This window comes from Phacochoerus africanus, chromosome 2 (assembly GCF_016906955.1).
Source record: "Phacochoerus africanus isolate WHEZ1 chromosome 2, ROS_Pafr_v1, whole genome shotgun sequence".
In the NCBI taxonomy this organism is placed as follows: domain Eukaryota; kingdom Metazoa; phylum Chordata; class Mammalia; order Artiodactyla; family Suidae; genus Phacochoerus; species Phacochoerus africanus.
Genome location: NC_062545.1, coordinates 170,962,969 through 170,982,523, shown reverse-complemented (window position 1 = coordinate 170,982,523; position 19,555 = coordinate 170,962,969). Strand labels below are relative to the sequence as shown.

Below are 19,555 nucleotides of genomic sequence, written 5' to 3'. Positions count from 1 at the left end.
AGAATAGTGAACTACTTATAATTCCTGGCCCTCTCCTTATCTATTTCATGCTCCCATACCTTTTATTCAAACTGTACCATTACCTAAAGTTGCCCTTTTCACATTCCCATATAGCTACATTTTATCCTTTAAGATTTCAGGAAGCTTCTTCTCTGGAAAGCCTCTCTTGACTGGATAAGCTCCTCTATTCCCTCCTCTATTCTCTTGACATAGCGATTTACAATTATCCCTCCATATGTCTGCCTTCCCCATTAGAATGTGAGATTCATGAGGATAAGGACAATAATGACTTTTTACAGCCCAAGTGTTACGTGTGATGGGGCTCAACACTTGATTTTGGAATGAGTGAAAGTATGACTGTAGAGTGGACTTCAAGAAATTGACTTCAAATGTCTGAAGAAGTTTTCACAAGAAGAGGTGTTCTCTTTACATATGGCAATTCTAGGGTTACTAATAGAAAGTTATTATGAGGCAGATTTCAGTTTAATATGCATAAGAATTTCTTCACTGTTGGAGTTGTTCAGTGATATATAGCTACCTCATGAAGCAGTAACCTTTCTTGCACCAGAATTTAAAGCAGAATCTGAACATCTTTCAGTATGCTATAAAAATATTGTTGCATTGAGTTCTCAAGTACTTTTCAAGCTGTAATCCTTAGAGCCCTATGGGTTCCAAAAGATGCTTCAGGATTGAGGATGAGGTGAGAGGAAAGAAAAAGAATAGAAGATCCAGTCAAACAAAGCTCTGAACCAACGCCTCCCCTTCCCTCTACAACAATAGCACTTCTGCTGTTTTGCTTTCTTTTGACATACTGAGTTTTCAGCTATGATATGGTTTGAATAAAGAATCTCACATCTATTAAAAAATTTTGAAAAATGTTTGGCCATTTTGTATATATACCACACACACACACAATGTTAGTTCCCTCAAAATCTCCTGTAGAATATTAATATTCTATTGCTTTTTAGATAACTTGTTTCTTCAGCTATCTCTGAGTTCCATCAAGGCAGTCACTACTTGGCTTTCTTCCTTGAGGTCCTGCAGCACTCTAACATAGTATTTACCTCTGAACACATAAAGAAATAAAGAATTGGCTCCAGCTTTTCTGTCTAAATAGCTATAGTGGAAACAGAATAGGTTATGTGATTAAGAGCACATAATTTAATGGTGTAGGAAAAGAAAACAGTGAATTAAAACATCAAATACCTAGGCAGAGAGAACAGAAATGGGGGTTCTTCCATGTCTTCTGCCAGCCTGGCACAGACTAGTTAAGTACTCAGAACAAGTGTATATTAGTTTTCTTAACTCATGAAGACTTGGGCCCTTGGTTCTATTTTGGTCTAGATTTTTGGTACCTCTTTCTTTGGGGCATTTTTTTGTATTTAAATATATTGAAACTATACACTCTAGTTCTTCTTAATACCTTGGTGCCTACTGTCCTCAGCTTTGTATACAAGGCTAGCTAACATTCCAGAACAAAAAAGGTTATCTTAACTGATTAAGGGAGAAACGTAGAAGTGCCAAGCCCCAAGACCTTTGGGATATATCCAGGCACCAGGTTCCAAAGATAATGGTAGTTTTACCTCTAGCTTTTCATTATAAAAGTCTCTTGTGGTATAATTTAGCGTAGCACGATTTGTATTTTCTCCTACAAGTCTCTTGCTATCATTATTTTCTTCACTGGCAATACCAGGCTTTTTCCCTTTGGTTTCTAAAAGATACCGGAATTGCTTCTTCCTATAAAAAGACAGTAAGGAGATTTAGAGAGTTACTAAATGTATGAATATATGTCTATTTCTGTTGACTTTATAGGGTAGCATATGCTTTTCTGAACATCTGTTGAGTTATTTATTTGAAAACAGTTCACTACCCCAATCTCTCTACTAATTAAGCTATACAGCTCAAATTCTTTTGTTTCATAACTACCAATCATTGACATACACATGTCTCAATCACTTCTAAAGTGAAAAAACTATCTTTAAAAATCAATGTAAAACTTAAATCACAGAGCACAAAAAACCCCAATTAAACATATAGTAGACCACATTTTCAAAGTCTTTATATCCCAGAAAACATGTTAGTTACATCATATAAATCACACAAATAGTTCATAATTCCATTATGTGGCTCAGTAGTATTACTCATAGCTAGAAAACAAAATGGTACACTCGTTTAAGTTTAGGTAAAAACAAAGAAAAAACCCAAAACCCCCAAATGTTAGCATATCAGGGCAAGATTCTCGTAGGGGGTAAATAATGAAACAGGAAGCTTTGTTTGATTTTGAAGAATATAAACAGTGCTCACAGCATCACTCACAGACCCATAAGCCTAGAATTCCAGAGGACTGCCATGAAGGTCACTTTCTAGTTTCTACCACTAGGGTGTTTTTAAGGGAAGTGATATTACTTCTTTACTGTGAACTGAAGGTTGGGAGCAGAAAATGAAGGTTTAAAAACTGTCTTCCTTTTTCCAACCTAAGGGTATAACACAACCATTTTAGAAACTGTAAGGAGTACAAAATTTGAAAAGTATAAAGAAATAGAATAAATCAACATCGTTCACTTTAGACATATTTCTTTGCAGGCTTTTTCTATGAATCTTTATAGAAAGTTAAGATTATATTTTACATTGAATTTTTTATACCATTTTCATTTAATGCTACATAATAAACATTGTCTATGTCACTGAAATTAAAATTTTAAGGAATGAGTAACATTCAAATGGGATGTAGATTAATTCACCTCATCAGTCCCTTTTATTGGATATTTAGTAGCATAATTTTCTCACTGTTGTAAAGAAAAAAGTAACATACAGATATTTCCTGCATTTATTTTACTAATTTTAATTACAAAAATTATATACACATTTTCCATCAAATTTTCTTTAATTTTGTTTTTAATGGCATTATTTCTTTTCTTTAACTTCTTCAGGATAGTCTTTCTGTTGTTTTTCTACCTTCTTGAGATAAATATTTAGCTCATCCATTTTCAGCCTTTATTATTTCCTAATGTACCCACTTCAAAGCTAAAATATTTCCATTTAGCACCACTGTAACTTAATCCCACAAGTTTTTAAATATTCTCTTTTTATATTTCAGTCCAAGCTGGTCTCAAATTTCCATAATAAAACTGTCTTTAACCTGTAGGTTATTTAAAAACATGTTTCTTAATTTCCAAATATATGAGGATTTCCTGGTTAACATTTGTAATTGACTTAAAGCTTAATTGCATATTAATTGAGAGTATGATCAATATGAATCCCTTAGAATCTGTTGACATTTGCTTTCTGGATAGTATTGGGTCAATTGTTATAAATATTCCATGAATGCTTGAAAAGCTGTATTCTACAGCTGTTGGGAGCAATGTTCTCTAAATGTGTAAGTCAAATTTGTTAATCATGTCATTCAATTATTTTACATCCCTTTTTTATTAATTACTCAGAGGTATATTAAAACTTTCTGCTGCAACTGTGGGTTTGTAGCAATGTCAATTTTTGGTTTATAAGTTTTTAAGGATAATTCAGCTGACCCTATAGATTCAGAAAAAAAAGCTCTTGTCTTAAGCCACTGAGTTTTGATACAAGTGTAGTTCCGGACAGACTAGTATTTAAGTTAAATGTAACACTTTCTTTTCTTTCTATGTGGCCCCAATGTTCTATGTTTCTTTTTTTTTTTCTTCCCATTCCTCACCCCTGTCCTGCTCTTACTTATTCTTTGGCTACCAAAGAAATTACAACATTCACCCTTAACTTACTAACATCTAAATTTAATTACTATATCTTCATCTTAGATAACACAAGGACCTAGAAAACTATATCTCCGTCTACCCCTCCCATATACTTCTGTCACAGTATAATTCTATATCTTTAAATACAATGTATTATTATTATTATTGTTTTATATAGTAAATGTTCATTTAGTTTTATCCCACAAATTTAATACTTTTCTTGTTCTTTAGCTCTACTTATACCTCAGAATTTCTATTTGGAAACAATTTCTTTCTGCCTTAACCACAGGCCTTGCCATTTCTTTTAGTGCAGAAATACTGATGGGAAATCTTTTAGGTTTTTTTTTTTATTTTCCCACTGTACAGCAAGGGGGTCAGGTTATCCTTACATGTATACATTACAATTACATTTTTTCCCCCACCCTTTGTTCTGTTGCAACATGAGTATCTAGACAAAGTTCTCAATGCTATTCAGCAGGATCTCCTTGTAAATCTATTCTAAGTTGTGTCTGATAAGCCCAAGCTCCCGATCCCTCCCACTCCCTCCCCCTCCCATCAGGCAGCCACAAGTCTGTTTTCCAAGTCCATGATTTTCTTTCCTGAGGAGATGTTCATTTGTGCTGGATATTAGATTCTAGTTATAAGTGATATCATATGGTATTTGTCTTTGTCTTTCTGACTCATTTCACTCAGTATGAGATTCTCTAGCTCCATCCTTGTTGCTGCAAATGGCATTATGGCATCCTTTTTTATGGCTGAGTAGTATTCCATTGTGTATATATACCACATCTTCCAAATCCAATCCTCTGTTGATGCACATTTGGGTTGTTTCCATGTCCTGGCTATTGTGAATAGTGCTACAATGAACATGCGGGTGCATGTGTCTCTTTTAAGTAGAGGTTTGTCCAGATATACGCCCAAGAGTGGGATTGTGGGGTCATATGGAAGTTCTATGTATGGATGTCTAAGGTATCTCCAAACTGTTCTCCATAGTGGCTGTACCAGTTTACATTCCCACCAGCAGTGCAGGAGGGTTCCCTTTTCTCCAAAACCCCTCCAGCACTTGTTATTTGTGGACTTATGAATGATGGCCATTCTGACTGGTGTGAGGTGGTATCTCATGGTAGTTTTGATTTGCATTTCTCTTATAACCAGCGATGTTGAGCATTTTCTCATGTGTTTGCTGGCCATCTGTATATCTTCCTTGGAGAACAGTCTATTCAGGTCTTTTGCCCATTTTTCCATTGCTGTTGGGTTGTATAAGTTGCTTGTATATTCTAGAGATTAAGCCCTTGTTGGTGGCATCATTTGAAACTATTTTCTCCCATTCTGTAAGTTGTCTTTTTGTTTTCTTTTGGGTTTCCTTTGCTGTGCAAAAGCTTTTCCGTTTGATGAGGTCCCATGGGTTTATTTTTGCTCTAATTTCTATTGCTTTGGGAGACTGAGCTGAGAAAATATTCATGAGGTTGATGTCAGAGAGTGTTTTGCCTATGTTTTCTTCTAGGAGTTTGATGGTGTCCTGTCGTATATTTAAGTCTTTCAGCCATTTGGAGTTTATTTTTGTGCATGGTGTGAGGGTGTGTTCTGGTTTCATTGCTTTGCATGCATCTGTCCAGGTTTCCCAGCAATGCTTGCTGAACAGACTTTCTTTTTCCCATTTTATGTTCTTGCCTCCTTTGTCAAAGATTAATTGACCATAGGTGTCAGGGTTTATTTCCAGATTCTCTATTCTGTTCCATTGGTCTGTCTGTCTGTTTTGGTACCAGTACCACACTGTTTTGATGACTGTGGCTTTGTAGGATTTCTTGAAGTCTGGGAGAGTTATGCCTCCTGCTTGGTTTTTGTTTCTCAGGATTGCTTTGGCGATTCTGGGTCTTTTGTGGTTCCATAGAAATGTTTGGATTGTTTGTTCTAGTTCTGTGAAAAACGTCATGGGTAATAGGATAGGGATTGCATTGAATCTGTAGATAGCTTTGGGTAGTATGGCCATTTTTACAATATTGATTTTCCCAATCCAGGAACATGGAATATCTTTCCATTTCTTTACATCTTCTTTTTATTTTTATTATTTTGCTTTAAAATATCTTTATTTCATGTTCATTCCTAAAAGACTTTTTTGCTGTGTATAGAATACTAGCTTGGCAATTAATTTTCTTTTGTACACTGAACATATTTATTACCCTGTCTTCTGGCTTCCACTGTGGCTGTTATGAGGTCAACTGTTTTTTGTTTTGTTGCTTTTTAGGGCCACAACCACATCATATGGAGGTTCTCAGGTTAGGGGTCTAATTGGAGCTACAGCTGCTGGCCTATGCCACAGCAACTCCAGATCTGAGCCATGTCTGCAGCTTGCACCACAGATCACAGCAATGTCAGATCTTTAACCCACTGAGCAAGGCCAGGGATCGAGCCCACAACCTCATGGTTCCTAGTCAGATTAATTTCCACTGCACCACAATGGGAACTCCATGAAGTCAACTCTTGATGTATACTCCTTTGAATATAATCTCTCTTTTTCTTAGTTGCTGCAAAAAAATTCACCTTATATTTGGTGCTCTGTAGTTTCACTGTGATTTAACTAGGTGTAGATTTCTTTTACTTTAACAAATTTCGGATGGTTGAGCTTACTTAATGTGTAGATTAGTGTATTTCATCATTTCTGAAAAATTCTTTGTCATTATCTCCACCCCATGCTCTCTCTTGTGTCCTTTTTTCCCTTTTGGCCACACCTGAGGCATGTGGAAGTTCCTGGGCTAGGGACTGAATCCAAGCCACAGCAGTTACGCTGCTGAATCCTTAAACAAAAGACCACCAGGGAACTCCTCTTTTGTGTCTTTTTGAAACTCCAATCAAACATATTTTAAATCTTCTAAGTCATTCCATCTTCAACCATTTTTCTATATGTTCTCTTTTCTCTTTGTGCTACATTCTGCAAACTCTTCTCTAGAGTATTTTCCAGTTTACTGATTCTCTTTTCAACTGTGTCTAATTGGCTGTTAAACCTCTTAAGATTTAATTTTGCTTATTGTATTTTTCATTTATAGTAGTTACCTTGGTTTCCTTTCAAATCTGCTTGATCACTTTTTAAAAATTTCCCATTTTTTCAGACATTTTCAATCTTATCTTTATACCAGGAAATAAACTAGACATAGTCATTTTATAATCCATGAGTGATAATGTTAAATCTAAAGTATTTGTGGGACTGTTGCTGTGGTCCATTTTGTTCTGCTTGTTCTTACACATGGTGCCTGATTTCCTTGTGTGCTTGGCTATTCAAAAAAAAAATTTTTTTTTCATTGTGTGCTGGTCATTATCCTTAAAAACTATCCATGGCGATTCTTTGAGATAGGATGAGAATAACTTCCTCTGGAGATAAAATGCATTTGCTTTTACCAGTTACCTAGAGGTAGTAATGTTTAAATTTTGATATTATTTTAAACTATCCATTTTAATTTAAATTACTGAATTCAGGCTATAAATCTGTATGAGGACTGGCTTTGGTTACAACTTCTTAGAGATAACTCTGCCCCTTCTCTGCTCACACCAAGGCAACTTTCCTTGTAAAGTTCTGAGAGTGGGAAGGAAGTGAGGTTTATTTCTGACACACCCTTCCTTTGATGGTGTTGTCATGGGGGTTCTAGCTTAATTCTGGGAAGATCTCAATTTACATTCACCAATTTAGATGGGGCCCTGGGCTTTGATTTTTATTTTTCTTCCTTTGCACCTTGCAAAACCAAAATTTATGTTTCCCTGAAATGTTTCCAGGTCAATCAGTCTGTGTCCTTGCCTTACTTTTTTTTATATATCATATATATATATATGTGTGTATATATATATATATATATATATATTTACTGTACAGCACGGTGACTAAGTTACACATACATGTATACATTCTTTTTTCTCACATTACATGTTCCATCATAAGTGACTAGACAGAGTTCCCAGTGCTACACAGCAGGATCCCATTGCTAATCCATCCCAAAGGCAACATTCTGCATCTATTTACCCCAAGCTCCCAGTCCCTCACACTCCCTCCCCTTCCCTCTTGGCAACCACAAGTCTATTCTCAAAGTCCTTACTTCTTAATGTTCTTTTTCTCATGATCTTGGTTTGGTAATTATTTTTTATCTTATAAGAAAATTCAATACTTTAATGGAGTGTTTTTTTTACTTAGCATTTTTAGTTGTTTTTAATGCAAAAGATTATCAAAACAACCAAACTCACCCTTTTCAGAAAAGAAATTCAATATATTCCCCCCAAATTTCAAATTACACAGACATACATGGAGTAAAACTTGAAAACCACTTTTCAACTATTCCACTACTCCAAACATCCATGTTCTGTCAGCTTTCAGCTGTTCATGCTTCTAGCTTCCTTTCTATGCTTTTATACTTATATACATACATATTTATTTTATTGATTTTTATAATAACTTATGTCACAATATAAATATTGTTTTATGCCCCATTTTATTTAATTAACTATCTTTCTCTGGATCATTTTATGCAAGAACAGGAGATCTACCTCAATATTTTTTTCTTCTTTTTTTTTTACAGTTATATGAATGTAATGCAGACAGTGTATATATACTTCAGACAGTGTATATATACTTCATTCATAGTGTAGAAATATCATAACTTATTTACTTTCTCTATTATTAGGCATTTAGTTATTTCCAAAGTTGGACTATTACAAAGAATAAAGTAATGGCAATCTTGTATATAAATATTTTGTGCCCATATGTGTCATTACAATAAAATACACTCCTACTACTAGAACTTATGGGTTGGAAAAAGGCTGGATATTGCCAAAACACCTTGCTCCAAAAGTCAGCATCAAGTTATACTCCACCAGGAGTGTAGAATGTATATTCCCCTGAATACTAATAAACTATTGATTTTATTAGTTTTTAAGTCAATCTCATTGGCAAAAGTGACATGTAATTATTTTAATTTTTATTTCTCTGATTACAAGTGAGTTTGAGCTTATGTTATTTAGCCACTTGTATTTCTTATTTTGAATTCTCTATTTATAAGCTTTGTCCTTTTTTTCTATCATGTTCACCATCTTTTTCTTGTTAAATCTGTAGGACTTCTTTAAAAAATTGTTTAATATGTTGTAAACATATTCCTTCTGTCTGCTCATCTCTCTTTTTTTGGCTGTGCCTGTAGCATACAGAAGTTCCTGGGCCAGGGATCAAACCCATGCCACAGCAGGAACCATAGTCACAGCAGTGACAACACTGGATCCTTAACCCACCAAGCCACCAGGGAACTCCTGCTCATGTGTTTTAACTTTATGGTGTGTTTTACCACACAAAACTTTTAAATTTTGTGAACTAAATGTGTCAGATCTTACAGAAGTAATAGAAAGTATAGCAGAATCATTTTTATAAACTTGGAATGATGAATATCTTTCTAAGATACAAATTTATCTTGTTTAGTTGGCTGAAAATATCACACTGGGGTTTTTGACTGGGAATTTAGTAAAATTTTATTTAATTTGAATAAATTTTCATTATTACAATATATTAAAAAATTAAAAAATATAGCAAAGGTGACCGTTTCCTTGGTGGAATGGTTCTGTGATATCGATCTGGGATCTTCTTCAGACCCAGTCTGGAGACTGCTTCCCCATCCTTCCCAATGATTTTGTAGATAACTAATTTCCTGTATATCAGTTGTTTTTTTCCATACTCTAGCCAGAGTGATATCTCTCATGTACGAATGAATCATGACTGACACCCATCTTCAACTTTTCTCCGTCTATCCATGCCACATCCTGTCAGTCAGTGCTTTCTTTCAGGTATACTTTTTCTAAGGATTTTTCAAATTATCCTCTTCTCCATTCTCACTGTCTTAGTTCAGACCCTCATAATCTCTCTTCTGGACTACAGACTAGCGTCTTGATTGGTCCCCATTCCTTCCATCTCTATCCTCTCACATGGCAGCCTTTCTAGAATATGAATCTAACCATATGATTGTTGGGCTTAATTACAAAGCACAGTATTCATTGTCATTTTTCATGGATTTCCAGGCTTTTCAAAATCAGATCACAATCAATCTTTCTAGCTTCATTTCCTATTACAATTCATAACCATCTAATGCACCAATTATAATGAACTATTTACAATTGCCTGTACCTTTGCAGATCTCTTTCTCCCATACTTTCTACCTGTAAAATTCCTATTCATTCCTGAAGCACTAGAAAAATGTTTCTTTCTTTATGAAGGCTTTCCCAATGTCCTTCCAAAATGTAGTTAGTCTCGCCTATGCCCCTATGGACCTCTCATATAGCATCTGAAATGTTACACACCCTCAATTTATTAGCTTATAAGCTATGCAAGAGCAAAGACTTTATCTTATCATCTTTATATCTCCAATACTTTGGAGAGGGCCAGACACAAAACAAATTTATAATAAATGTTGGCAGGTTGCATAAATGGCACAATTAGGAGTTTGCAGAATGTATCCCCCTTTTCTAGTACAACAGTACTTCCATAAAAACTATAGAAATTAAGCTTACCTGGCATCACCCAGAATTGAAATCAGACGGTACTGGGGTAACTCAGAAGATGCTACATGTGCTAGGATTCCAAAGAGCCTTTCAGCCATTATCATATCATTTTGTGTTACCTGAAGAGATATAATGAGGAGGGGTCAAAAATGACATTGTATCTTAGCTTGATACCACTAACACAATTTCAAAAAAATGTCCAGATTAAATATTTTCTTTTAGTCCAGGAAAGTACATATTCCTGGGCTGTAAGAGGACAGTTTTCCCTGATAGTTCTCTTTTCTCTCTGTGCTTGATTAGAATGGAGATGTTCAAATGTGGCTTGTAGTGATGCAGTATGGCTGAGAGGTGATGAGTTAGCTCTGACTTAGAAGCCATGTTTCCTGAGAATTATACTTGAGACACCTTAAATCTTAATGAATTTTTTTCAGAAATCCTATAGCTTCTTGGTTGCACCCATGGCTTAAGGAAGCTCCCAGGCTAGGGGCCAAACTGGAGGTATAACGGCTGGCCTACACCACAGCCACAGCTACAACCACAGCCACAGCAGATCTGAGTCTTGTCTGTGACCTACACCACAGCTCACAGCAATGCCGGATCCTTAATCCACTGTGCAAGGCCAGGGATCGAACCCACATCCTCACGGATACTAGTCAGATTTGTTTCCACTGCACCACGATGGGAACTCCTAGATTAACTTTAATAATGTGGCAAAGGTAAGCTGAGGTGTTTTTCATACCTTGTTCCTAAAAGGATAATTTTGTCCCTTCTTCAGGGAATGAACACTGGATTAGGAAAGACATTCCTATTCATTCTGAAATTATATTTACCTTTTTCTCCCCATAAGGAATAATTTGTCACAGGTATATTCCCTGTGAGGGCTCATTCCTAGGTTAACCAAGAAACTACTAAAAGCTAAAAGAAGGACTTGTATTAATATCTGGGAAATACTTTTAATATAAAATAAGGTTGCTTGCATTTTAAGTACTATTAGTCTGTCTATATAATTCAGTGGTTCACAGCGGGGTCATTTTGACCCCTAGGGAACATTTGGCAATGTCTAGAGACATTTTTGGCTTATCGCAACTAGTGGAGGGGTACTACTAGAATCTTGTGGGTCAAAGCCAGGGATGTTGTTAAATGTCCTACAGTGCACAGGACAGTCCCCAAAACAAAGAATTATCTAATCCGAAACGTCAACAGTGCTGAGGTTGAGAAACTCTGGTATAGTTAAATTTTGGATCTTTAAAAAACATATTCCTAATACTAGCTATAATATACTCCACGGGCATTTTCAGGAAAATAAACTCATAATTCACAAGCATCTTATACACATGTATGAATGCAGACTGACTCTTTCCCTTCCCTTCCTTAGAAGTTCATAGTTAATGATGCTGCTGCTCCCTGGAATCCTTCCTTCAGCTGATAACTGAGTTGTTTGGTCTAATGTGGTCACCTAGTGGCCAATGCAGGCCACTACTCCATCTTCTTTTGATGCTCAAAATTCAATTTAATTCCACCTCTAGCAATATCATTCTTTCTACAAAGAGAAGTAGAAATAGAGTATAATAGTATTATATATCTTCAAGGATAAGATAAACAGGTTTAAGTCTTTTATTAAAAGGTCAAATATCCCTGGTATTGACATTTTTAGAACTTTAAATCATGATAAATTACATTGGTTTTTCTCATTCTTCTCTACTTCATATGACTACATTATGCTGTTCCTTCCTATTTCAAGGTTCTACAATAATTAGTACATTTTTAGTAGTGGTGTACATTTGGGTAAATACATTATTTAGAGTTAACTGAGACAATGGTTTGGCCATTAATGAGGGAGAATTCCTCACTCATAGCTAAAATAACCATTCTACTTTTAGTCCAGTCTAGCTTTGGAAACTTTTGGAAATAACTATTAGCTCTGAGCAGTGACTCACAACCTCTCTGGGGAAGTACCACGAGGGTAACAAAATTGAACCAAATCTCTTGAGAACTAGTCAGTGAAATCAGTAGCCATCTGAAGGTTCTAGATTTGCACTACATCTTCAACGGATGGCTGAAACTGCTGTCACGGGCCTACCATGGTTGAGACAAATTTCACACGGCTCTTGTACATTGACCCAGAGGCCTCCAGTCACCCCCATGGTATGCTAGATTTTTGGAGTTTTACGCCAGAGTTACTTGTAGTGTATCAGCTGCAGGGAAATACAGCTTCTATTACCACCATGCTAGCAAAGTTGATTATAGTTCATCTTACAATAAGGAGGTCTGAATTTTAAGAGACAATCACAAAGATACTAACAGCATATTAAAGTATTTTCCTTTGGGGGAATATTTTAATTCAGTTCTGGAATTCCACGGTAGAGGAAGAGGCATCGTTTCTCTCTTTTCTTCCAAAGTGATATTTTAAAGAGAATAGGATCTTTGAATAGCTGGGGGATTACCTCTGATTCTGTGAAGCTCAGCAGAATCAATCTGAAAAATAACCCTTCACTAATAATCTTTCAATTATTCAGGCTCCAGGTCCAAGTTATACAAAGCAGATAGGCCACAAGCAGCTGTTATGAACTATTAACACAGCAATCCAGATGTTTACTTACAGCTATTTTAGTTCCTTCTTCACTCATCTTTTCTTCCTCTTCTTTTACATTTCCCCCTTGCTTATTTCTCCTTCTCCTCTCTTCTGCTTTTTAAAATCACACATCTTTCCCTATGTACATTCTTTTTTCCCATGTTATTCTTTCCTTCCTTTACCACAACCCTGATTGATATTCAGTATCACTTCCCCATGCCCTTTTGCATGCCAGATGGTTTGCAAAGCACTTTGAAAAATATGAAGATCACATTACTTACATAAATGTTATTTTTTTCTAAACTATCACTCTACCAACACTTTACTTCTCTGAAATCTTACAGGCAATATAAAAAGTACTATTCACCTTGACCTGGTTACTATTTATTTTCAAAATCTGTCTGGTATCTTAAAAGTTTTTAGATAAATAGATTTTTAGCTTTTTGATATTTAAATATCACAATAAAAAAAACATTATTTCTCAAAAGTTCTATCACAGTTACTTAATTCCTGGCCATTTTTATGACTATTTCCCCTATAAATGAACATTTTATTTTATTTACTTATTTATTTTATTTACTTATTTATTTTATTTTTTTCCCACTGTACAGCAAGGGGATCAAGTTATCCTTACATGTATACATTACAATTACATTTTTCCCCCACCCTTTGTTCTGTTGCAACATGAGTATCTAGACAAAGTTCTCAATGCTATTCAGCAGGATCTCCTTGTAAATCTATTCTAAGTCTGATAAGCCCAAGCTCCTGATCCCTCCTACTCCCTCCCTCTCCCATCAGGCAACCACAAGTCTCTTCTCCAAGTCCATGATTTTCTTTTCTGCGGAGATGTTCATTTGTGCTGGATATTAGATTCCAGTTATAAGTGATATCATATGGTATTTGTCTTTGTCTTTCTGACTCATTTCACTCAGTATGAGATTCTCTAGTTCCATCCATGTTGCTGCAAATGGCATTATGGCATCCTTTTTTATGGCTGAGTAGTATTCCATTGTGTATATATACCACATCTTCCGAATCCAATCATCTGTCGATGGACATTTGGGTTGTTTCCATGTCCTGGCTATTGTGAATAGTGCTGCAATGAACATGCGGGTGCATGTGTCTCTTTTAAGTAGAGGTTTGTCCAGATATATGCCCAAGAGTGGGATTATGGGGTCATATGGAAGTTCTATGTATGGATTTCTAAGATATCTCCAAACTGTTCTCCATAGTGGCTGTACCAGCTTACATTCCCACCAGCAGTGCAGGAGGGTTCCCTTTTCTCCACAACCCCTCTAGCACTTGTTATTTGTGGACTTATTAATGATGGCCATTCTGACTGGTGTGAGGTGGTATCTCATGGTAGTTTTGATTTGCATTTCTCTTATAACCAGCGATGTTGAGCATTTTTTCATGTGTTAGCTGGCCATCTGTATATCTTCCTTGGAGAACAGTCTATTCAGGTCTTTTGCCCATTTTTCCATTGATTGATTGGCTTTTTTGCTGCTGGGTTGTATAAGTTGCTTGTATATTCTAGAGATTAAGCCCTTGTCGGTGGCATCATTTGAAACTATTTTCTCCCATTCTGAAAGTTGTCTTTTTGTTTTCTTTTGGGTTTCCTTTGCTGTGCAAAAGCTTTTCCGTTTGATGAGGTCCCATGGGTTTATTTTTGCTCTAATTTCTATTGCTTTGGGAGAATGACCTGAGAAAATATTCATGAGGCTGATGTCAGAGAATGTTTTACCTATGTTGTCTTCCAGGAGTTTGATGGTGTCCTGTCGTATATTTAAGTCTTTCAGCCATTTGGAGTTTATTTTTGTGCATGGTGTGAGGGTGTGTTCTGGTTTCATTGCTTTGCATGCATCTGTCCAGGTTATCCAGCAATGCTTGCTGAACAGACTTTCTTTTTCCCATTTTATGTTCTTGCCTCCTTTGTCAAAGATTAATTGACCATTGGCTTCAGGGTTTATTTCCGGATTCTCTATTCTGTTCCATTGGTCTGTCTATCTGTTTTGGTACCAGTACCACACTGTTTTGATGACTGTGGCTTTGTAGGATTTCTTGAAGTCTGGGAGAGTTATGCCTCCTGCTTGGTTTTTGTTTCTCAGGATTGCTTTGGCAATTCTGGGTCTTTTGTGGTTCCATAGAAATGTTTGGATTGTTTGTTCTAGTTCTGTGAAAAATGTCATGGGTAGTTGGATAGGGATTGCATTGAATCTGTAGATAGCTTTGGGTAGTATGGCCATTTTTACAATATTGATTTTCCCAATCCAGGGACATGGAATATCTTTCCATTTCTTTACATCTTCTTTGATTTCTTTGATTAAAGTTTTATAGTTCTCGGCATATAGTTCCTTTCCCTCTTTGGTCAGGTGTATTCCAAGGTGTTTGATTTTGTGAGGTGCAATTTTAAAAGGTATCGTATTTTTGTATTCTAAAGGCACATTTTAAATTCTACAGTTGACTTAGTGATTAGCTTACCTCTGTTCCATTTATTTTCTGCATGCTAAAATGACTCAGCCTAAATAGGACATAATATTTCCAGAGTGTAAAATTGACAACTGGATTTCCTTGAGGATCAACTGTCAACTGGTCAACACGACGGAGTTGTGCTAGTGCATTAAACTGCTGCAGCATTATAAGATTTGTTTCCTTGAATTTAAGGTGCTACAATAATAAAACAAAAAAAGAGCTGAATATTGAGTTAAACCATCTTAAAATGTTCACAATATAGCTTCACTGATCATTTTCCAAATAAATCTATAAACTTCAGGCTTAGCTAGTATGTTTTCAATTACAGTAAACCAACTGAATGTACTAAATTTATATTAACTTCAATTCATCTACTGCATCATTATTGCTAGACTACATTAATCTGTCCAGTATTGGATTCAAAGTGATTTTCCTTCTGCAAAGAACATTTCCCTGTTTATTAACAAAGATTCTTAAAAATTATATAAATATACAATAATTCAGACTTTTTCAGGCAGTACAATGATTTTAAATTCTTTACACTGAGATTAAATCTGCAAAGAAAATATTAGAAATGAAATTTTTAGAACTTTATAAATACAGGGCTCACAGTGCTTCTGAGAATTAGTTAACCATTATTACTTCTATCTTGCTAATTAATATTTAGGCTACTTAAACTGGCTACTGGAAAATAAAATCATTAAAACTGAAATGCTAATCTAAATATTCTGTTTGTGAATTTAGATGATCTTTTCCAAACATACTGTCTCCACTTCTATCTTTCTTAGGGAGGAAAATATAACAAAAGAAAAAAATCACTATAAAAGGGTAGGTGAGGGAAATCACTCGGCTAACAGAAAAACATAATGGTGATAAAAACTCAAGCGAGAACTTATCATGGAAATCACATTTTCTGCAAGCACATACTCATAAATAATACAATAATACCATAATTGGAAGAGGCTAATTTCTCAAAGTAATTCTAATGAGCTGTTAAAGTTATTTTAAATGTTGTAAGGGGATGACTATACAATTTATATGTAAATATACATGTCCCATTAATACCAGGTATAATAAATGAATATATAATATAGAGTTAAGTGAGGTTCTGTTGAATGCTTTATAAAGTAGAAATACATAATTTGAATAAAATTACATTAGTCCTTTATATTCCATAAGGAAGCATTTTCTAGAGAGATAATTTCCAATATTAACAGAAGACTGCAAGGCCATTTATAAATACTAATTTAAATCCCAGATTCAGAAAATAAACATAAGAACTTAGTCTCTCTGCCAAATAGAAGCCATTTAAATAAAAGTTAAAACAGGTCTTTGGCCTGAATATAGAAGTCATGGCTGAGAATAATTCAAAAATACTACTAAAAGGAAGTGTTTACCAGAGAATTAGGAAACTTAATCTTCAATTTGGGAAGCACTTGGACGATTTCATCAAATTCTATGAAAGTGAAGGACACTGTTGTCACCATTCCTGCTGTTTGCACGCTCCAATTCCGATCCAGACATTCCAGTGCTCCTGAGCCATACAAGGAAAGTGTGTCCCCATCCACTTCAACAAGATGTGTATCTGTGACAGACAGACCTTGTAAAGCACTGGTGAGTCCTGAGTCCAAAGACCTGGAAAACCCAACATATAATTTTAAATGAAAATCTTACCATGCAAAGTAAATTAACAGAATATAAAGACCTATTGGACAAGGTATTTGAAGTTTTATGTTCACTTTTTTCACTTCAATAATTAAACCCAGAGCACCAAAGACTAATTGTCAATAGAATATTACAAAAATTCTAAAATTCATATGTATATTAGAATTCAAATAGTGTATTTTATTTTTCATGTATTTTAATTCAAAAAGAGGCACATGTGAACAAAAAAAATAGCACTTTTAAACCCAAATTATTTATATGAATGAGAGATGATTGATAGTTATTTACTTTTAAAACAATTCATTAGTATATGATGGGTATTTTTATAGGTCAAATAAATAGGTTTTCCTAATCTATAAAGCATTCTACTCTCTGGCTGAAAAAAACTTTTTTTTTATAGTAAGAACCATTTAATATAAAAATATATTTATAAAACACTTGGGAATTCATATAATAACTGCTAACAACAGCTTCTCTCTCTGAAATTGGATTAAGCAGTAACTTTGTCTATTTTTGAATATTTCATTGTTGTTTGAAATTTTACAAGTGTATTATATTACAGTTACAAGCAGTAAAACCAATGAAGATTTCCTCCCCATTTTGAAATAAGAAATGATAAAAATAATCTACCACTTACTCTCTCTATATATATGTGTGTGTTCATATATACATATATATATGTAAAATTACCTTACATATATAGAAAATCACTTCACATACTCTACTGAATATGATAATTGTTATTATTTTCAAAGTAGAGCCACATTTTTGTAAAAGGTTACCTAAATGATAACTCTTTGAAGGAGAAAAGAAATAGCTTGATCCAGCTCAAATTTTCTGCTTTGTAAATGCAGACATAACTATTTGTTTTACTCAATCTCAAAATTCAAACAATGTTTGGTTTTCATTCTGGAATTTTGCTTTTAGACAGCATTTATTTGCCCTTCATAATATTAGTACTTTGCTCTCCTTTGTGCTCCTGTGGAATTTTGTACACTTCTCCAATACATCACTTTTCATACTTAATTATGTATTTATAATTATAGGTACCTCCTCTACCAGGTAAATAAGTTCCTTGAGGCTAAAGATCACATTTTTTTTCATCTTTGGAGGATCTGGAACTTAGTAATGGATTTTTCACAATGCACTGTACTATTAAAAATCTTCAAAAGTTTTATAATGCTGATGTTGGAAGTAAGATGGACAAACCATCACCCTCTATTGGTTTATTATGCTTTACTAGAGTTACATGTACTTATTTCATAGGCACCTGTTATCACGTAACACATTTATCTACACAGCAAGAAGCTGGCTAAACAATCAACTCTAAGTGAATATGCAACCAAGAAAGTACAAAAAAGCTTGATTTATGGAGTTCCCGTTGTGGCGCAGTAGTTAACGAATCCGACTAGGAACCATGAGGTTGCGGGTTCGGTCCCTGCCCTTGCTCAGTGGGTTAACGATCCGGCGTTGCCGTGAGCTGTGGTGTAGGTTGCAGATGCGGCTCGGCTCCCGTGTTGCTGTGGCTCTGGCGTAGGCCGGTGGCTACAGCTCCGATTCAACCCCTAGCCTGGGAACCTCCATATGCCGAGGGAGCGGCCCAAGAAATAGCAACAACAACAACAACAACAAAAAGACAAAAAAAAAAAAAAGCTTGATTTATGCCAGACTAGTGCTCAAGACAACAATTACCACATGATAGTAATCAAACACTCAATGAAAGGTGGTGTGTGAATAATACTAGGTGATAATCCTATAAAGGAAAAGGCTGATAATAGACCAAAAATGAGTACCTCCTATTGCGCCTTGTGTGATAACTTTGTGTTGAGCTATGTAGAGCACATAAACATTTCTAGAATAGGATAAAGGATAGGAATTACACTTCAATGCCACTAAAATAAAGAAGGCTTGATGAAAAGAATACAAACCACTATTACAGCACTTACCACACTGCATGGCAAATACTTGTTTATGTGTCTGTCTTACTAAACACTGTGTGATCCTAGAGGGGTCAAACTCTGTCACATTCATTCTAGCAGATCCAGCATCTAGCACAGCTCACAACACATGTTGTGCTCAGTAAGTATTTTGTCAATGAATTAATGAAATGAGACAATTATGAAGCTTCTTATGAGTATCTACTAAATCTTAAGGAAGGTGTTTTAACCATAAACTGGTTTGAGCAAAGGGGCAGAGCAGTGATACAGACACAGGCTAAGGGTTAGTAAAAAGGTTTTTACAGGTAAGGCAAAGAAAAATAATGAAGAAAGAAGTAAACTCAGGGCAAGAAAAATGATAGCTAATTGAGGTAATGAGGCCAGATGGTCATGATACCCAGCAAAAGAAGTCTGTTTTAAAAATAAGGAATCAGAGCTATGTACCAAAAATATGAGTAACTCCTTTGAGAAATGTCATGTTATTTTATATTACATATTTGGAAGTGTCCAGTTTACCTTTTTCCATATTATTAAAAGTTTAAGAATAAAAATTATAAAATTAAATGTCTATTACTAGAAAAGTATTACTCATTTTGTTTAAGGATTTGTCAAGCAAACTGTTAGGAAAATAAGTGCGATGATAAATCTAGGCTCAGCAAAACAGT

The 19,555-nt window shown here is 35.1% G+C and overlaps 1 protein-coding gene across 2 annotated transcripts in view; it reads right to left on the bottom strand.

Annotated features, from left to right (window-relative positions):
- Nucleotides 1-19,555, bottom strand: part of LRRC49 (leucine rich repeat containing 49) — a 145,357-nt gene that overhangs the window by 7,975 nt on the left and 117,827 nt on the right. For both annotated transcript variants that reach the window (XM_047767200.1, XM_047767201.1), the window contains 4 exons: nt 16,686-16,923; nt 15,298-15,483; nt 10,254-10,363; nt 1,584-1,737 (listed from right to left, as the gene is read on the bottom strand). In XM_047767200.1, coding sequence (XP_047623156.1) covers nt 1,584-1,737; nt 10,254-10,363; nt 15,298-15,483; nt 16,686-16,923 — 688 coding nt within the window. The remainder of the gene's footprint in view (nt 1-1,583; nt 1,738-10,253; nt 10,364-15,297; nt 15,484-16,685; nt 16,924-19,555) is intronic.